Source organism: Leptodactylus fuscus, chromosome 3, assembly GCF_031893055.1.
Source record: "Leptodactylus fuscus isolate aLepFus1 chromosome 3, aLepFus1.hap2, whole genome shotgun sequence".
In the NCBI taxonomy this organism is placed as follows: domain Eukaryota; kingdom Metazoa; phylum Chordata; class Amphibia; order Anura; family Leptodactylidae; genus Leptodactylus; species Leptodactylus fuscus.
This window is the reverse complement of record NC_134267.1, coordinates 163053424-163074317: the sequence shown is the minus strand read 5'-3', so window position 1 is coordinate 163074317 and position 20894 is coordinate 163053424. Positions and strand designations below refer to the sequence as shown.

General features: G+C 38.5%; 1 protein-coding gene across 9 annotated transcripts in view; it reads right to left on the bottom strand.

The window, feature by feature from the left end:
• Window positions 1-1202: 1202 nt before the first annotated feature.
• Window positions 1203-20894, bottom strand: part of TNIK (TRAF2 and NCK interacting kinase) — a 222501-nt gene continuing 202809 nt past the window's right edge. For 5 of the 9 annotated variants that reach the window (XM_075268680.1, XM_075268685.1, XM_075268683.1 and 2 more), the window contains 12 exons: window positions 18949-19127; window positions 18195-18312; window positions 16224-16388; window positions 14195-14324; window positions 11843-12013; window positions 10045-10188; window positions 9492-9626; window positions 8829-8929; window positions 7502-7651; window positions 5250-5409; window positions 4412-4551; window positions 1203-3036 (listed from right to left, as the gene is read on the bottom strand). In XM_075268680.1, the coding sequence (XP_075124781.1) occupies window positions 2953-3036; window positions 4412-4551; window positions 5250-5409; window positions 7502-7651; window positions 8829-8929; window positions 9492-9626; window positions 10045-10188; window positions 11843-12013; window positions 14195-14324; window positions 16224-16388; window positions 18195-18312; window positions 18949-19127 (1677 nt within the window). In that variant the 3' untranslated portion in view covers window positions 1203-2952. Of the gene's footprint in view, window positions 3037-4411; window positions 4552-5249; window positions 5410-7501; window positions 7652-8828; window positions 8930-9491; window positions 9627-10044; window positions 10189-11842; window positions 12014-14194; window positions 14325-16223; window positions 16389-18194; window positions 18313-18948; window positions 19128-19736; window positions 19746-20894 lie in introns of those variants that run through there. The other 4 variants (XM_075268688.1, XM_075268682.1, XM_075268684.1 and 1 more) reach the window with 4 other exon arrangements.

The following is a 20894-nucleotide window of genomic DNA, read 5'->3' as shown; positions in this document are numbered from 1 at the left end:
GAAGGATAGGTCGGAGTCCAGGGTTACTCCAAGGCATCGGGCCTGTGGGACAGGGGTAATTGTGGTTCCATTAACTTTGATAGATGGGTCAGGTTAAGGGGCCATACGGGGTGGGGTGAAGATGATGAACTCCGTTTTCTCCATGTTGCGCTTGAGAAAGCGGGAGGAGAGGAAGGAGGCTACAGCTGCTAAACAATTTGGAACTCTGGCCAGCAGGGAGGTAATGTCTGGTCCAGAGATGTATATTTGGGTGTCATCGGCATAGCAATGGTATTGAAAACCATGAGATTCTATGAGTTGACCCAGGCCAAAGGTGTAGATGGAGAACAAGAGGGGTCCTAGGACGGAGCCTTGGGGGACACCTACAGAGAGAGGGCATGGTAAGGAGGTGGTGTGCGAGTGGAAGATGCTGAATGTGCGGTCGGTGAGGTATGAGGAGATCCAGGAAAGGGCCAGGTCTGAGATACCAAGGGATGAGAGAATTTCTAACAGGAGGGAATGGTCAACTGTGTCGAAGGCAGAGGAGAGGTCAAGGAGGAGGAGGACAGAGGCTTTGGCAGGTAGAAGGTCATTAGTGACTTTTGTTAGGACTTTAATGGAATTATATATGCAATTACACTGGAATGGCATGTAAATTCTGATGACTCAGGGGTTTAAAGATCTCCAAAGTGAGCAGATTAAGGGACAATAGTGCTCTGTAGAACGTCATGGACCCCACAGTTTGGCACACTTAGAATTTTTTCTTTTACTCTCACTATTCCTGAGCACTCAGCACTGTTAGCCTTGGTACCTGATAAGATAAAAGGACTCTTTACTGCCAAATGGATGGTCTTGTGTCATAGCAGACAAAGATATGATTCTGAGCTCTGACACGGTTTGTCTCTTATTGGCAGAAGTCGAGAGCTCTGAATCATACTCACTTCTGCCTTAATGAGATCATCATCAACCAAAACTGACTGCATTAATTGCTCAGGATTGGCGAGGACCAGAGAAAAAAAATCTCAACTGCGTTGGAATTAGTGGAGCATCCTATTATAGGATGCAATGAACTTCAGTTGGTGCAGATGAATGTGAATCTTTTCTTTAAAGGGGAAGACATAATTGTATATCAACCACATTGTTAAATAATGACAAGCAGACTTTACACATTAATTCCCTTTATTTCATTACTTGTCCCAAAAAAACCCACAATAAAAAAAGAATAAATTGAAACAGTGTATTTTTATTATTTTACTGGTAAAAGGTTGTCAGTTAGCAACAGAATGTTTAAAGCACCCGGCGAAAATACAATCACAGCCACTAAATAAAAACAATTGCAACCAAATTGTAAATGAGACAGGGTGCCACATTCCTCTCCTCCTGACCTGTAACCATTACACAAACATTATCCAGTACATCAGTGTCCAAGCAAAGTGCAAACAATTTTCTGAATAGTCCGCAGTCTTATGGTCTAAAGTTCAGTGTATTTAAGCATTTTAGGAAAGAGACTAACAGGAGGTCACTGGCATTTACCAATATATCTTTGCAGGTAGTCAAAGGAGTAAGAATGCTGCAATAAACAGATGAAGAAAAGACATCCAAAAGAAAGACAAAACGAGGTAGGTAAAAGGAAACAAAAAAGAAAAAAACCCTAAACAAAATAGAATAAAAGAAGAAGCGTAACATAGTTTTCTGGATGTAACACCCTATTACCACAGCCAGCCATGCTTGTAGCTAATAAAAATAATCTTTTGTTACACGTATTTTATCATTAAATTATTAGAGCATTTTGTGTTGAAAGACTGAATCACCTGAACTACGTACACACTTTTTTTTTTTAAACAAATTTTATCTTTTTTTTTTTTGCACAGATGTGGTCCGTTACTGTACGTTGGGTAATTTTTGGAAACTAAATCTGTCTGTCTTTACAACGTTGGCCTGTAAAGTTTAATGCCTGTAACCGACTGGGGCAGTTATCTAAAGTCCTGCCATCCTTTGGTTAGAAAGATGTATTATTGACCAATCTTTGAAAGAATTGGCCACAGAAGCTCCTGACGCTGCAATTTATTAATACTAGAAAGTGTCGCTGTGACGATATTGGCAAAAGTCCTATTATTGCCTAATAGCCATCTATCTGATTAGCTGCATCAGTGTGAATGAAAATTAAAAGGTGCCTTCATTTACACTCTCGTATTATTCACCCTGACCTGTTGCATAATATACAAAAAGAAAAAACACCACAGGTAACACCCTCAACGTCTATTTCACACATTAACCCTGCTGTCCATCACTATACCAACATACACCCCTATGCATGTATCGATAGAATAGATGAACAGACAGATCCAATAATGGCATTAGATTTCTTTCGACTACGGCTAGTTTAGCCATATAAATTACGTTTCCCAAAAGAGGAGGAAACTTTGCTTTCCGATAAAAATTATTTAGGCTGTTGCTATCAAAAAGCAACATTCAGGCTGATGAAGGCAAAAAGGTTTTTTCTTTTAATTACCCAGCTATACAGCTTAGCTTTCAGCAAAACAGAAAAAGGTACATTATTGTGCTGTCTCATTTTACAACATATGTATATTTCTATAGAACGCTAGAGCAGGCAGACAGAAAATCAACAAACTGGCTCAAATCTCAATACTTTTTTTTGTTTTGCCATTCTTACAAAATAAGACACAATGAAAAGGTAAAATGAACAAGCCACTATAACACAGCTTAATCTGTGGACCGCTGAGCCACAGTTTTCCCAGTGTTCAAGTGCAAAGTCTCTGTTCTGGCTGTAGGACAAGGTTGTTGAATACTTGCACAACCTTCTATCAAGTCATGTGCACTCTGTAGAATTGAAGACAAGATTGTCCGGCCAGTTTCAGTGGTAGCAGACAGTTCCACCAGGCTATGCACCGTCTACAAAACCAAACCTAGTTTAGAAAGAATGCCTTGGATAGAGTTCCTTGGAAACCTCTGTTACCAGTTCATCATGGAGTTTCTGTTCAACGTCATAAAAAAGACTTGACTACTGCCTCCTGACCGCACCGATGCAAAGAATACCTGAGAAAGACAACATTATTATCATAGTAATCTACTGTATAGCTCCAACAATCAACCTAGTGAAAAAAAGAAAAAAACAAAACAAAAACATTTTTCTTCTATTAACTTACACGCGCCATGGGCCACTCTATTGAATCTTTACACATTTAGTTTACTTGCAACCTTACTGTTCATCTTGTCCTACACAATAGCTAGACAGTTTATAGACACGCCACATTTAGAAATGTATTCAGAGATTTTTATCAGGAATAACAGAAAAACGATGATCCAGAACTGTTATACTATGGGGAAATACTTTTACTACAATAGTCATGTCCAGAGAACTTTAACTTTATAGACGATCAATTACATATGAATCAATTCAATGAAGGATAAGGCTCAAAGGTCGATTTCTGTAACTATAGCTTATACATTAAAAAGATCTAGAAAAACATGAAAATCAATATGTGAGGATCAATAAGTGAGCTACTAGGCAAATAACATGCTTGGTTACATGTTCATGTTAGGGGTTTAAACATATAATGTAAGAGGCACTATACTATACTACATATACGGTAAATTACAAATCATGGCAATGGCTGTGACTTTCACAGTTAATAATGTACAGTGCTTGGTTATCTCTGAGCAGTAGTGTGCCTGTGAGAACCCTTCTTCTTTCACGGGGTCCACCCGTGTATATGTAATGATATGGTGTCATTTGTAATGTGTTTTTGTATTTACCTGATTTTAGGACCTTCTAAGGAGCACTTTTTCATGAAATCCATAGAATTCTAAGAGGGTGTACTTTATATTTCTTATGACTGATATGTGTAGGCAAATGTGTATTGCACATGGGTGCACAGGGTGATTTACTGGGATAGCTGTGCAGTAATACGGTGTTGTATAATAGTATATTGCTAAAAACATCTGTGCACCAAAGTGGCACCACAAATCTCCACATCAGTTTTATGTGTCGTGAATCACTGCATACACAAGTACAGTAAGGTGATAGAATACTTGCTGTACCCAAGAAAAAAGGGGAACAGTTAACCCTTTTACAGGAGTGTATTTTAATATTTGCAGATATTGTCTGTTCATGTATCCTCTGATTTGTAAAGTGCTGCAGAATATGTAGGAACTATATAAATAAAATTATACTGAGGAAAAAAGGGGAAAACTAGGCAAACCGTAGTACCACATCTATAGGTGTGAACAAGTGCATTACAGATTGTTCATCCCCATATTCCTGATCATTGCAGCATTTAAGTATATTAAGCAAGCGCCAATGGACATGCTATGTTACTGGATAGGAAAGCAGCCTGTGTGAAAGGACCTCTACTGGCTGTTTAACAATAGCACACGTCCTGCAAGTCACAAAATCATTATCTTGTAATACCTTATCATTTCTTTCACACAGAAATTTTAACCTCTGGGCTCTCTTGTGCATGAATACCCCATCTAGATGCCCGGTTTCCACAGAGCGTATTTCAATAGCTTTCTCTCCCCAGCCCATTATCTGATTGGAATGGATATATGCTGTGAACAGAAAACACAGGATCAAGTCAGAAAAATTGTGGTGTCAAGGAATACAGCTGTAATAGGACACACCAGTCAGAAAGTACTAGGCGGCCACTAGTCACACAAATGTGTCCACTTCTCTGCCATGAAAAATGGATGAATTGGCTCAATGGGTCTCTAGCATTAGTTCTGAGTCAGTTTGTCCATTTTTTGATGGCTGTGTGTCACTCATTTTTAATGGACCATTAGTAGACCAGATCATGTCCAGAACTTGTCCTCTTTGTTAATGGAGAGTTTTTTCTATCCATCAAAAAACTGACCTATGAATACACTTCAATGTTTTAAAAACATCCATCTCACTGCAGTTTTTTCAATGTCCTGTGACTAATGCCATCAGAAACACAGTGCACTTATTGCTGGAACATTGTGTTTCATATAATCTTAACCATCTTTAAAGTGGTTTTGGAATAGAAAGAAATTCATCAGATTTCCTATTTCCTATACACTTTAGCAATCCATATACATTTTTACTATCTAAATGAGATTTCTCACCTCTGAAGATAACCCAATACTAAAACCAAGTGCAAACCTTCTCAAGACTGGGAGAAATCAAATAGAAGTCCCATGGAAAATATTCTTTGAGCAGAATTAAAACAGCATAAAGCTCGCGTCCTTCACTAACTCAGAATATAATACATGTATGGAAAAAATCTCACCTACTGAAGTGGGCATTTCACCCCATTGGAGCACTACATCTTTAGTTATCCGGCCGTAGGTATTCACATACACACCCTCATCCTCATAGCACACAAGCATCTCCATGCCATCCGTTTTAGGCAAGATGACAATGGCATGTGGAGTGATGTTACCTTGTATCTACAAAAAAAAAAAAAAAAAAAGCAAAAGTTCATAAATAGTACAAGCAAAGCTAATACATAGTCAGATCCTAATAATTATTTTTTTTACATTGATATCTATACCCTGGCCAAATTCTAATGGACCAGCAGAAATCAGGGTCTAACCATAGACAACAGATGCGTATTGACAGAAACCAACGATTTCAATAGGAGCGGCTAACCATCTAATGTATATGGGGACGTCCTGAATCTCCCCGAGGGCAGAACATGGATTTCAACTGCCCGATACTTTTGTTTTTTGGAGACAAAGCTGCAGCCAGATGTATCTCCCATTCAGCACAAATGGAGGAGTTGGTGGAAATAACTGATGGTGTAAAAAGCTTTCGGCCGACAGCTACCTAAAGTGTATGGCCAGCTTTAAAGAAAAATAGTGTTACATGCCATTTATTGATGAATTGGTGATCTAAACTCAGCGGCGGATGGGTCATATACTTTCCTAGAAAGATTTTCTGGTGGGCTGCTCCTTTAGACCATACATTGGGCAGTCTAGTCTGCCTTCTAACCCCATGCATAAATCATGCTTATAACTACTCTCCACCAGAGGACGCAATAATGCTTGTGCAGCCATCACAGACAATTGTACAGGCAAATTTACTCTCTGAAAACAGTCCCATGTGTATAAATATGCATCAGACTTTTCACGTCTCGAGGAGAGCTGTTGAGGCAGAACAGCAGTACTGCAGATGTCCAGTATATCCAATAACAAAGCTTCTTACCCACAACCAATGGCAAAAAAAGAGAGTAAGGAGCTTTATTATTCATGAAGAGGCTGCACCTGGCAAAGGGGATGCATTGGCGGTGGAGTGGACAACTTTAACAACCACAGACCAATCCTCTGCTGCTGTCAAGTAAAGGGTGGTCTGAGTGCCTGGGTGGGTAAATACAAAGCAGCAGTGGGGTAACAATCGGGTTTGCAGTCAGCTGTATTATGACAGCAGCCAGGTAACACTGCTTATAACCCGATTCTGCCTGAATTAGTACCACAATACAGCCATGGTAGCAGAGATGAGTGCCGATCTCTTGCTGCAGGCCCTCCCAATTTAACACAATTTTTAAAGGGGTAATCTAGTTGCTTCTCATTGATTACCTGTCCTTAGGATAGGCCATCTGTATAGATCAGTGGGGGTCTGACTTGGATATTCTTGACTGCTGTACATTTACTGATTCAGCGGTATATTAATCCCAGCCAGTGCTCTCCCTTCCCCCAAGGATTTTGTTACTTTTAGGTGAACCCTGCTTGCATATGTTTGCATTACAATCTTAGAAGATTTTCAGTGTCTTTTTTTTTTTTTTTGCATTACTGTACTTCTTGAATAAAAAATAATCCTCAAAAATGTTAAGAGGATTTTTACTCCTTTGGAAGAAATGTAGTGCAACACTCTGCTCTTCAATGAATCTTCTTTGAAGAGCTTAGTGGGGATTTCAGGCTTCCAAGGTGTAGACATTGTGAGCCTGGACAATGGTGTGTGAGTGTCCTGTAATTCTGACTCCAGCCCATGCAGAAGAGATAGAAGACATGTGCATCAAGTATAAATCAGGATAAGCACTTTGATTCCTATGTTGAGTGAAGCCCACTGACCTCCTGCAGAGACAGCAGCCCTCCCTGACCTATGAGCCATCTATCATGCAACTGTATTTAGACACATCCACCTCAAGAGCTGGTCTCTGGTGCGTTTTGCTATGGTACAGACTCATACTCTTGAATGAATGAGCCTGGTCAGTAAAACAGGAATAAGACCTGTACAGCAGGCTTATGGGCCCCACATGGACCTATGAAAAGTGTCAATGGATAGGCCATCGATGGATTTGGCCCAGAAAACACCCTTTAACCAGAAACCCATCATTCTTCAGGACATTCTATAGTTTGTATTATTACAACAATTCTGACTGCTCTCATATACTGTATAAATACATTTCAGGCTGAAATTTGTTGAGACCACATGGCTAAATCCACAGTTTAAACAGACTAAGAAATGCTTATCTGTATAGCAAACGGTGATCCATATTTGGAGAACTGTATTGCAAGGACAAGATGTTCTTCCATTACTTACATGAGATGGTATGTAGATGTCATATGTATTTCCAGAATCAACATCAATGACATGGAAACCAGTGCTGGAGCCAAATATTACTTTTAACCTTTGACCTTCTTCTACAGTTAAGTCACAGAGCAATGGCTTATGTTGTAGATCTGTAAAGGACTAAGCAAGTATATTCTATTTTAGTTTAATGTCAACAAAACAACATATAATTTAATTAAACACAGGGAATTTGCGAAAAAAAGAAAACTGTAAAAACTGCAGATTGTAAAAGATGATTATGGAAGTGATGAAAACTAATGCAAATGCAGCCAGTTCTCCCTAGACTGTGCTGATGAAATCCAATCAGATCGAAACGGCGCCGTCCACATTTGGGATTATAATGACTTGGCAAAATCCTGCATCATTGCAATTAAAAGCTTGTTGAAAAGTCGGGCATGATGTTCAAGGGTGCTTCCCATAGAGGGCAGCATACAGAGGCAGTTTCCCTATTTACATCCTGGGAAATATATTTGCATATTCTTCCCATAATTCCCCACAGTGGAGTGAAAATGGCTTTATAAGACTCCACACACCTACATGGTGGTCTCTCCCTAAGGAGTGACAATATCCCCATAATGTAATGCAAACTGATATAACTGACACAGTTAAAAACAAATGCAGCGTGAAGATAGGACCTTTTCTCATATAGTTAATATGGATGAAATATGTTAAACCAAGGGATGGGAACTTCCAAATACAAAGTTCCCAAAGGACAAATGAGCAAATGGCAGAAGATACAGTATTTATTCTATAAATGTAATGAGGGAATCTGTTGTTTTATACAGTACTTGAAAAAATGAGAAACAGCAGTATATTATTAAGTAGGAAGAAAACAAAAAACTTTAACTCCCCCCCCCCCCCCCCAAACCCCAGCATCTACATCAGTCATTTTATGCTCTCAACCATTCACACAGTCCTGTGCATATTAAATTGGCTCAAATCTCCAGTCTTTCCAACATATCCAGCACATTCTTTTATTATGTGACATAGCAAGTCAGACTAGATTACTGACATTTTGTGTTATTGCTAATGGTGTCCACCTTCAGTTCAACGGTGCCAAGTAGGATCATCAATTTCTACTACACATGCACCAGCTTTTCTAGACCATTCTAAAAACTCATCTGATGGTCTAAACAGTGTCTAATATATATAATAAATTTGCCACACAGAATCTGCAACAGAATTTTTACTTCGTAAATCTCACCCACTGTTGTAGTATTAAAGAAAAGCAGCCTAAACCTTCAAGTTACAAAGCGTGAGTTTTGCATGTAACTACAGTAGGAGCCATTATACATACCTTAAAAGCCATAAACTTATGATATGGCTTTGGAGCCCAGGCATAAATCTCTACAGCATTTTTTAATGCAATAACCAAGAACTTGATTCTTTCGTATTTCACTGTAAAGAAAGAAACAATCATCAAGCTAGGCTATTAAGATAGCTGATAACATGTAAGCATTTCCACACCGGCTAAAGATAACCAGTGAAAAGCTGCAGTAAGATGGCACAAAAGGTTCCTATACATTACATGGGCTGATTCTAATGAGTAGAACTAAACGTATGTATATAAATAATAAACCTGCTGCTACATAAAATATATGCAGCTGTTCACATCTCACATCAATGCAGTTGTTCTGCTCTATGATAGAATCAGAAGAATGAAACTGATGGCTATGCGGGTCTGTTACATCAATGGCAATTGCCTTCTAATGGAGTCCAGTAGGTGTCCATTATTTTACTGCAAAAAATAGTGATAAATGCTGCATTATTTCTTCAGTCATTTATGATGGAACCTGCATCCGACGTTGCTGAAGACAGTGGAGAACTGCATTGCAGATGTAGTTTCCTGACTTTACAATAACTGTTGAATGAGGATGGAGTCTCACTGATATGAGTGCACACCGTGTACTGCACTCGCATTGGAGGGATGGCAGAGCAATAAGATTGGCTGAGAACTTACCAACTTTATAATGTACACAGCCTTCTAAGTCCCCTACAGTTATCCAGCCCTGCTTCTTCTCCACCTCTGGATCGTTGTGCAGTATTCGATTCCTCAACCAGGAAAGGTAGTACACTCTTAGCTTGTTCTTTTTCCCTAAAAACAGGACAAGTTTTAAAGTAATTGTAGCATACGAGCATATTTAACCGCATACAAGTTAAATATATATAGAAAATATTCTAGAACTTTCTTTGGTAACTTAAATGTTCATCAGCCGACCTAAATTTTATCTTTGCAAATGTTAAAGGTATTTTTGCGACTTAAAACAATGATGGTCATCAATAATATCTGACCCCAGGACTCCAATCCCCATTAAACATTGATGGCCAGTCCTAATAATTTGCCATCTATTATTTAAGTCCAGATATACTCCTGGTTGCAGAAGTTCTGGCCTGCATAAGGAGTTTGCTTTCCACATCAGTACTAAGTTAGATGGATTTAACTAAATGAATGTGGGATTGTAAATGTGCATTGCTGTACTCCAGTTTAGATTATTGGAAGCAGTATGTCACACCTGATATAGTTACAAGGACATTCAGTCCCTCTAGAACATCCATCTGCTGAAACCTTCGCCTGTTGATAAGGTTGTAGACCTTTCCTTGCCCACTCCGATCCAACAACATAAGTCCATTCTCTGTGCCCACTAGCAAGTTTACACCTGTGTGCAAGAAAAATGAAATGGGTAGGTGTAAAACAGTTGTCCTATAAACACATAATATTTTATCTAGTTCTTATAGAAAGTGCTGGATTGCATGTACATAGAAGTAATACAACACAACGATGGATGGTCTTTTTTTATCTGTCAGACAACACAAATGAACGAATATGGCACAGATTTCATGTGCAAAGTAGACCAATTTACTTCATGCGCCAAAAATTCCCGTCATGTGCCACATATTTGTCTCCGCAATAAGAGAGAGGTGATTTGTGTCTGCTTATGTTGTGCCAAAAACTGTAAGGTCTTTTATGCGTGCGCCAAATATTTTTCCATAAGGCCTGCAAGTGAAGATTTTTGTCTACAGAATTCATGCCAAATATTTGTGTCATGGAGAGTCAGAATTTTGGAGCTTCTAGAAAGACACTTTTTAGAACACGTTGGGGCACATTTATCAATATTGTTGAACTTTGCACTGTCATAAACTACAAATTCCATTTGTAGGTTTAGTCATTTATGAATCTGTTGTATGAAGCTTCATAAATATGTCTAAAACTGCGACCGGTACTCATAGTTTGAGAAGTGCAAAGATTGACAGTATTGATAAATGTGCCCCAATGTGTTCAAAAATGTGTATTTCTAGAAGCTCCAAAATTCTGACTTACCATGAGACAAATATTTGGTGCAAAAAGGTTGACGGTATTGATAAAATGTGCTCCAATGTGTTCTAAAAACTGCTGTTTTTGACCTGTGTGTAACTATACAGATTTCGCATTTGTGAACCTAAGTGGAGGAATACTTCTGAAGTTGCGCTCCAAGAAATCTCCTGGGCAGCACTTTCCTCTTGTTTTGGCTCTAAACTCAAATGGACGAATCACAGGAGAGTCACTGCTGGAGGGATTTTTTTTTTTTTTTAAGTTACTGTCCATGTACTGTGACGTCATAGTGTCACAGTACAGGGATAGATCATAGCAGGACCACTGCCAATATTGTCAGCGGTGGTCCTACTATCGCAGAGGAGCTGTTGCTGCTATAGAATTCAATAGCGGAAGAATCTCTAATGTGATTTGTCCATTTGAATTTAGCAGCAATGCACGTGCTTTGGCATCAAATGGGCCAATCACAGAAGAGCTGCAGCCGGTATTGGAAGAACCTTCAGAACTTTTTTTTTTTTTTTAACAAATTGGCAAGCATGACAGAAAATGGGATAAGACATGTTATGGCACAAACATGCCACGTGACAAAAGCCACCCTTTGCCCACAACAGTACGTGTGCCCAATGACTCATCTGCGCTCTGGTCTATGTCTAGTGTACCATTTCACCCCTAAGTGGGTGATTTTTTTTTTTTTTTTTTTTTTTTTACACATTTACACTTCTATTGCTCAGCCATTTAAATTAATGGACAAACAAAGCAAATTACTCCAAAAGATCTTTGTCTAATATTCCTAAATATTCCTAGCAAATATTTGAGCTTTATTTGTCATTGAACGTTGCCATTTTCAATGTGCCTCCCTCACATGGGTGCATGGCAGTTGTAAAAAAAAAAAAAAAAAAAAAGTTTGTGTAGGTGTAACATTAAATTGTGACAATGAATGTAAACACAAGAATAAAGAAACATGCACAATGAAGTTAAAGCACAATTGAGAAGTCACTCACCCCATAATGCTGCACAAAGTATCTCAGAATTAAAGCGTTTCTTGTATTTCCGGATCTCTGGAGTATCGCTGTGAGGACGAATATTGGTAGGGTTCACGTTTACCACTGATATTTTTCTGGCCTCATTCAGCTTGGCTTGTTCTTGTCTAAGCAGTTCGCTAGTAAACAGGGCTAAAAAAAACACTCTCTTCATTCAGCAAAAAAAGAATAAGAAAATGGAGCATGCGTGTGCTATCACAAATCATTATTTGACAATGCATACTGGGCATAGGCAACCTTTGGCACACCATATTGCTAACATTCATTACCCAAAAACATCCATCCAAGGGATATGCAAGAGCTGGTGTGCCCAATGTTGCTAACCCGTATTTTCACATTCATTTTCTTAGGGGAAAGGAGATAAAGAAATAAAACTTCAAGCGCAGCAAAAGAACAAAAATAAATCAAAATGCCTATCGTCATTCAGCCAGGAAGAAGGACAGCCGATGCTGCTTCTTTTCAAATGGTACAGTATAGAAACTTTACATGGCAGAGAATTTCTTTCCAAGCTTTGTTTGATTTCTAAATGTATTTTATTTTTGATCATATATACATAACAAAGTTTGCAAATCTTTATCTGGATTCTGAAAGTTGATATTTCTCAGAAACAGATAAATATGTGATGAAAGACTCTTATGTTCAGGAGACCTGTCACATTGAGCACAGTGTCTGATATGTTGTAGAGGAGAGGGAGCTGAGCAAATTTATATATAGTTTCATGGGAAAATATCGGTATAACTTGCATTTTATTAACTTAATGGGCTGCTCCATGAAGAAGACTTTGCCCCTATCTCTGTGGCTTTGGAATACATTATCAGTTCTGATGAATCTTTCCCCATAAAGCTATATATCAATTTGCTCAGCTACTTGTGCTCTATAAAATGAAGTCCAATCAAAAAAGGTACAAAACATGACTATAGTATCATAGTTCTGCTTCCAAACTACATTTCCCTCTTACAGCCATGTACAGCCATATGCATTAAAGAGTTTATGCCCCTAGAATATTTATCCTCTATCCATAAAATAAATAAATATCTGATCTGATAGGAGTCTGACTGGTGAGACCCCTACTAATCCTGATAAGATGCTCTATACAGTATACATCCTCAACAAATAACAATATAGCTCCATGGGCTGTACAGAAAAAAAATTGATAAAATAAACCAAAAACAAAACAAAATAACCCCACAATGACATTGCTACCTGTCCTGCAGGAAGCCTCTTCATCTTCCCCTGTATTCATCTTTTTCTTTTTTTTTTTTTAAGGGATTCTATCATTAAAAACCTTTATTTTTTTCTCGTTGACATGTAGGTATAGCCATAAGAAAGGCTATTCTTTTCCTACCTTTAGATGTCTTCTCCACCCCGCTGTTCTGTTAAAATCCCGTTTTTTGCCGGTATGCAAATTAGTTCTCTCGCAGCACTGGGGGTGAGCCCCAGCACTCAAACGGCACTGGGAGCGTCCCCAATGCTGCGAGAGAACTCTCCAGTACCGCCTCCATCTTCTTCAGGAACAGGGCCTTCACGTGTCTTTTTCCAGGGGTTGGCTTCAAACTTCTAGGCCTCGGGCAAAGACGACTGCGCATGCCCGCCAGCTACAAGAAAATAGGCACTTACACAGTATTGTAAGTGGCCATTTTCTTGTGGCTGGCAGGCATGCGCAGTCGGCTGCCCGAAGACTAGAAGTTTGAAGCCACCGCCGGAAGAAGACCCGTTTCTGAAGAAGATGGAGGCGGCACTGGAGAGTTCTCTCGCAGCCCGCCCCCAGTGTTGTGAGAGAACTCATTTGCATACTGCCGAAAACCGGATTATATACCGAACGGCGGCGCAGAGAAGACATCTAAAGGTAGGAGAAGAATAGCCTTTCTTAACGCTATTTCGTCGTATCAATGAGAAAAAAAAAAGGTTTTTAATGGTAGAATCCCTTTAAGAAGAATCCTTCATAACGATCAGTGTTAAGTGCAGAGTGTCGATATGATTGCAGGTATTGCTGCAAAAGTGAAACTATAGCATAACTACTGATATAAATTACACGCTATATTATTTGTGAATAAGGGACTTTGTGATGTATTGAGCCTTACTGTTGTATCCAACTACAATGATACTATAGAACATTAGAGTCATGCCAGTAAGAGATAGAGCTTAAATTCCTGTACCACCAAGGAAGCAACCATCATGTCAGTTCTTCCTAGCATTAAATGGGCTAAGCCATTACAAAGACCCAATTTAATTATAATCCTAAATAAAGTCACCTATCTACCTACCTGTTGGCCAGACCAACTTATTTAAGTACAAACCACATTTTCCTAATACCTGTTGCAGAAGACTCTTCATCGTCATCATCCTCCTCATCGTCATCATCATTATCAGTGTGTGAAGTCTGGTAGACTCTTGGATCAACAAATGGAGTAAAGGATGATTTGGTGGTACTTCCCATGCCATACTACAATGGTTAAAATAGTGAAGGTCAAACTACAGTGTTCTGAGTGGCACATTCATAACTAGAGCTAAAATGACTATATGAAAAATGTATATATGTATTTTTACAATACATTGATACACGGCAGAAAGAATTCCAAGTACCGTCCGCTGTGTGTAAGAAGAATGCTTAATGGGTATGTTATCATAAAGAACAGTATGCAGCTATTATCCTGAATACAAATCCGTATATGCGCTGAGACAGAGGACTGTATGTTACCGGATTTAGTTTTATTTTGTTTGGTTTTTTTTTTATAACTTGTTGCAGTTAATCAAAATGTCTCTATTTTTACATAAAATACACCTATATACATATTGCATAAAACTGCACGTAAAGGAGAGAAAGCGTACAATGAGGTGTTAAGGCCCCATTATTGGTCATAAGTATTTGTTTCGATAACTGCCCTATGTAAAATGTGCTCCCCACCATCATTGCGGTCTGTATGCATCTTTTATTCAATATATAGCTTGGATTCGGGCACCACATCTCCCTGTGATGTAAAACCAACAATGAAACTGTAGTGGAGAAGAATGACTGCAGTAACAATATATGCCTTCCCGTCAGTCTGCCTAAGGCAATGTAAGAAGGCCGAGATGGGAATAACCCTTTAAATTTATGGGAACCAAGAGAATGGCTATTGAATTGGGGTGAAGGATTTTATGTGTTATTCTTGCTGGGTTTGTAAAGAATTATAGTTATGTAAGGGAGCTGAAATATTTCATTAGATGGAACTTTTCACAATACCGTACCAACATTTAAGGTCATGAATTGTACAAGCCTGCAGCCCATACTTTGCAAGGATTTTTCAGGGGTCTACAAACCCTCCTTTAGAAGCGTACATCAAATTACAAAACAGAGTATGTGAATAATATTTCCTTATCCAATTATTAGGCTACTTTACTCCTCTTTATCTTCAATAAGGCACTTAGTAGCACCTTTATCTAATATCACACACCGAATCGAGAAGACAGGGGTGGAGGAGGCGGCTATGGCCAGCTAGTTAATTGGTTTATTTCCTCATTCTGCACAGTAGAAAATGTGTATGGATGTTGTCAGGGTTATTCTCCATTTATTTATTCACTCTGTGTTGATATTTCTGTTACTGTATTATTTATACCTGGATACCATCTTAAATCAGTTTTAATATTTGGGATCCATACTGACCTACCATGTTTTTTGTATACAAATGTGTGTATGTAGGTGGAGGGTGATAACCCCATAAGATAAAAAGACATGTTTCTGTACTTTTGGACATATTTTAAATAAAGGCATTAAATTGTGATTTGGGATGTCCAGTCATTGATTTTTTCTTTGTTTTGTGTTTATACAGCTCTGACTTGTCACACAACACTTATCCTCACCCAAGTTGCAAATGCTATAACTAGAGATGAGCGAGTACTATTCGAAACGGCTGTTTCGAATAGCACACACCCATAGGAATGGAAGCGGCCGGCACGCAGACGTTTGCGGCTGCCAGCCGCTTAACCCCCTGCGTGCCAGCTGCATTCATTCATTCGTATGGGTGCATGCTATTCGAAACAGACGTTTTGAATAGTACTCGCTCATCTCTAGCGATAAACAGAGATAATTCATTTAAGGCAAGGCATGCTGTAATGTTAAAGAAAAGGTAACTGATGGATGTACAAATATTTCAATAAAATGTATTTGCACAGTGACTACTAGGATTATACGCAACAAAGGGTGTAAGACATTAGCAAAGAGCAGTTCTAGCAGGTATGTGCATTACATGCATTAGTAAGGCTAGAAAAGTTATGGTTATTTATGTAGAGTTACACCAGAATTAATACCCATAACCAGTTAGCCAGCAAGCGTTAAGGTTAGTTTGGTAGTGCCACCACCTACTTCAGTCCCAGTCTCCATTTCCTGTGCATGCGTAGAACCTCTCCCTAAAGCCTCAGTTGGAGTACCCACCGGAGAGTGGCTCTGTTGAACTAAGTCAGGGAGATTTATATGGCCGGCAAAACCATTACTTTCTGCATGGCCAGAGCGTTTTTTATCTCCAGATGTCTGCAGAAATACGAAGGAAAGCACATGGACAATTCAATTAAAATTGCTCAACTTAACATTGAAAGAATATCATGCATGTTATATTTTAGAAACATAACTAGGAAGCTATGAAGCAGAAGAATAAAGTAAATATATTAATTCCTTTAGTATACTTTAAAGCATACATACTGCCTACATGCACGGCAATATGACAAAGGAAAGGGCTGTTCAGGATTTTGTTCTTGAAGCCCTATTTATCAGACTTGTACCTCACTTGTTAGCCTTTATATACTCAATAGATGATACAACAATATAATCATAAATTAAACACTAAATTGGAACCTTATCGATCTGTATGGGTCATGATCTAGGGGTAAAATTTACATGCCGTTACTTGCAGCATTTGCTTCCCAAGACGGATGATGGGGATAGACAGCGCTGTACATCTTATAAAGAGCTATGTATGCCAATACTGTAATCTTTACTTCTATTAATAATGGAAAATAATTCTTTGTACAGTATTAGCTCTGGACATAAATAGTAACTTTCGATGCAATCTTTTCCAGGTTGAAATTAAAAATCCACAAGTTGCAAATGAACCTCGGTGTCCGCTATACAGAATTCTTTTCCTACATGCACTAGCAGGATTGACATTTCCTTAATGAAAAGTCGACTATGAAGCCTCGCTACTCTCCGCTGCCACAAATACACACAGTGCAGTGAAGCATAGGCTGGATTCAATAGAATATTTATTATATACACTACTTCTTGGCATTCATTATTTTGCCAGATTGCTGAAAGAGTCTGGAGACCTTTTTTTTTTTTTGCATTTATATAAAAAGGAAAATTAAATGAATTGAAAATTCAGACTGGCAAGTAAGAGACTTAAAATCAATCTTCTAGGAGGTGGCTCTGTCTTCTCTCTCATCATGGCCATTTGCCAGTGATCGAAGATGGTAATGAAAACCAGAAATATGACAAGAATCTCCAATGTTAATCCTTCACTCACTGTCTTATCTCTATGCAAACCACCTCCCTAAAGGCATAGATATATGGAAGTAAATTATGCCTTTGCAGTACTTTCTAACCTCTTATAGAGGAATGTTAAACTTGGAAACACATTTTAAAGAAAAATAATGTTGTCCTCACCGTATACATCTGCATGATCATGACAAAAACAGCCTTGTACAGAACACAGGGTTTAATCTCATGCTATTCTGCTCCAACTACAGCTGGATACCAGTTAAAGCCATCAAAACTTGGCTATCTTTGTGGCCTACTGTAGAGGAAGCATAGCAGGTAGGTTCCTACTCCAGTTAGTTGTCTTACAGTCATATACAAAACAATGAGCAGGAAAGAGCCACGGCTGCGCTCCTGAGAGTCACAGAATATTTCTTTCGTATTCCTAAAACAGAGACCGTTTTCACTGCTGGTAAGGACTGTAAGGTGGAATTGTTATGAGGATCCATGAGTATCACAATGAATGCTGACAGCATATAAAGTGCCAGCTCTCTTTCTGCATCATACGGAGGAGGAGTTATTAAAGGGATTTTCTGGCCCCTAATACATGTCTCACACTGATGACCCATCCACAGAATAGGTCATCAGTATCTGATCTATGTTGGTCAAACACCTCATGCCTCCAGGTGCCAGAAGCTGCTGCAGTGAACAGGGAACACAAGTAGTCTGCTCCTATTAATAGGAGCGGAGCATCAGCCCTGTACACTGTATAGTGATGGTTCTGGGCAACTGCAGCTACGTGTGCAATCTGTGTGTAACCTGTGTAAAAAGCATAAAGTTGTGTTAGCACTGAATTCAACTTCTTACCTCTCGTATCATTAAAGTCCCTTCCCTTGAGCTACTTCTGAATGACTCTGACTGGGAGTTTTCTGCATTCTGTGTTCCTGTATTATATGGCTCATTGTTTCCAGACATTCCAGTAGGTCTACATGCAAAAAAGTAAAGCGTCAAAGCCATCACTGCGTATGGAATGTGTAATTTACATCTTAAAATGGAAATATCATTAGGGCAATTCAATCTAAATGTTTCAGACATTCTCAATGTAAAAGACTAAAACAAATCCTTCTAAACGAACAGCATACTCTGTGTACTCATACTTTGCATGCAAAATTTAATGAGGGTTCAACCCTGTGTTGCATAGGGTGAAATACATAGTACAAATCCTTGGTAAAATTAAAATTCTCCAAATAAAAAAAAGGGAGTTTCAAAAACCCTTACACATGTATTGTAGTATAAACAGCTGGGAAGGGTGGGTTTGAAAATATGTTTGCACTGTGCAAGATCCTGGATAGCTAAACTTTCACCTATTATTTACAATGAAAAATCTACCTAAAGTTAATGTCAATAAAGCAATTTGTGCATTAGATGTTACATTTAGCCTCATAACATGAAATCATCTCCTTCCTAACAAGATCTTATACTGCTACGTCAATGGGTGCTGAAAAGTAGAATCTCAAACATTGAAGTCAATTGAAGGGTGTACTGTATCAGGCCTGGCATTAAGGGGTGTAGATTACAATGTGTTCTTCAACACGAGTACATTAACAGTAACATTGCTTACATGAGACGGGGGATGTCATTAACTGGCACTGTGCCATCCTGGGTCTCACTTTCACCATCTTCCTCTTCACTGCTCTCAGATTCCTCACTGGATGAAGAATAGTCCGTCACCTTCTTCATTGGTCGATTGGTCTCTTCAATGCGAAGTTCTCTCAACTCTTTTGCCAACGCAGTCAAGTCCTACAAAGGAATTGATATTCTTATATACCCAAATCATTCAAGAATGAGAATACTGGGACCATCTCCTTGAAGTCAGTGATAAACTGTGCCATAACCAATGAGAAGACAGCCAGACAATAAAATTACGCACATCTCTATCGGACATACAGACAATGTTTAAGGCAGAGATAACATTAAAAGACAAATTGATTCATTACAGATGGCTTTATAACCATAATGTGCCTAGCGCGTAGAGCTGATGGGTAACATTTTTGTGAAATATCTGAATATTCTGTCATAGTAAGCTGGAAAATAACTTTAGTGCTTCGATATCCTTGGAAGCTATTATTTTCAGAGGATACAATGTAGTCATTCTTTTTTATATATATAACCTACTTATTTGAGAATCACATTTTCCCAGTTTACTATGAATAAGCCATGATAATAAGACAGCATCATTTCTCCACCAGAACATCAGAGGCAACGCAGATAGGTATATATTCCGTGTATATAGGTCATGCTTGTAAAGCAATGTAGGTGAGGTAGTGAAAAAGCATGAAAACTCTGCAGATGAATTTGCTGAATCTGTGGAAGAAAACATGCAAAAGACAAACACACCATTGGTCTTACCATTTCCCCCTATATTTGTGACCAATGTTGCCGCCAATGCAATCGATCAGGGTTTAAGAAGAAAGAAGTATTGAACATTACTGCATTCATTAATGACAGACTTATCGTTTCCATTGGTATCTACACGTTTTATTTACAAAGGGTTTCCTAGGAGGCAACATTTAATTCTTAAGCAACCAAAGCCTATACACTTGTTTTCACCTAAATCTATACTTCATTGCATTTGTCTTTTACTATGATTTTCCTCTATCATAATGTACTATACAAAATATAATAAAAAACCTACTACATAATATAATGGATTATATTAATATTCCTTGAACACACTAGTCTGGTCAAATAAGAACTACACCTTTTACTGCTTGATGGTGCAATCTCAGTGAACCACACTTAAAGGGATGGCACTTTTGGGTTAGACATCCAGATTGTGAAGCCATTTAAGATATATGTACTGTTTTGCTACTTGGAAAATATATAATTTACTTATACTTGTTTACGCTGTAAATTCATTCTCTGTAATAGCAGAGACAAGGTGACTGATACATAGCAGATCTAGGTTACTATCATGTCAGTGAGTGTAGAAAACTAATACAAATGCATTACTATTATATTTATTGTACATATTACTTCTGGCTTTACATATATAAAATGGAAGAATGTCTTGAGGATAAAGGGGTTATCCAACCTTTAAAAACCGTAAGATAGGCGATCAGTTATAGACTGTCGGGACCCACCATAGATCAGATGCTTTGTACAGAGTGCAGCTCTTGGTAGTGTTAAATGTTGAATGCTGCTCACTTGCTGTACCTTTAGTAGTGGCAGGTACGGCAGTGGTGCCCCAATCAATTATATTGGACTCTGCTGCAGTACCCATAACCTCCACTACTAAACGCACAGTGAGTAAGCAGATGAGTGCATGCAAGCAATGAGGTAGCTGGGGGGCTCCTGGAACTAAAGGGATCTCGACAGTCCGACTACTGTCGATCTACAATTTGTGGTCCAACTTTGGGATATTCTATCATTTTTTAAAAGAAGGATAACCGCTTTAAATTCAGTAGAGGAAATTTAATTCAGCAGCTGCGTCTCATTTCTAGTCTAAAATAGGTGCACAATGTCACATCTACTTTTTTAGCCATTTTTATCTAAGTAAACTGATGG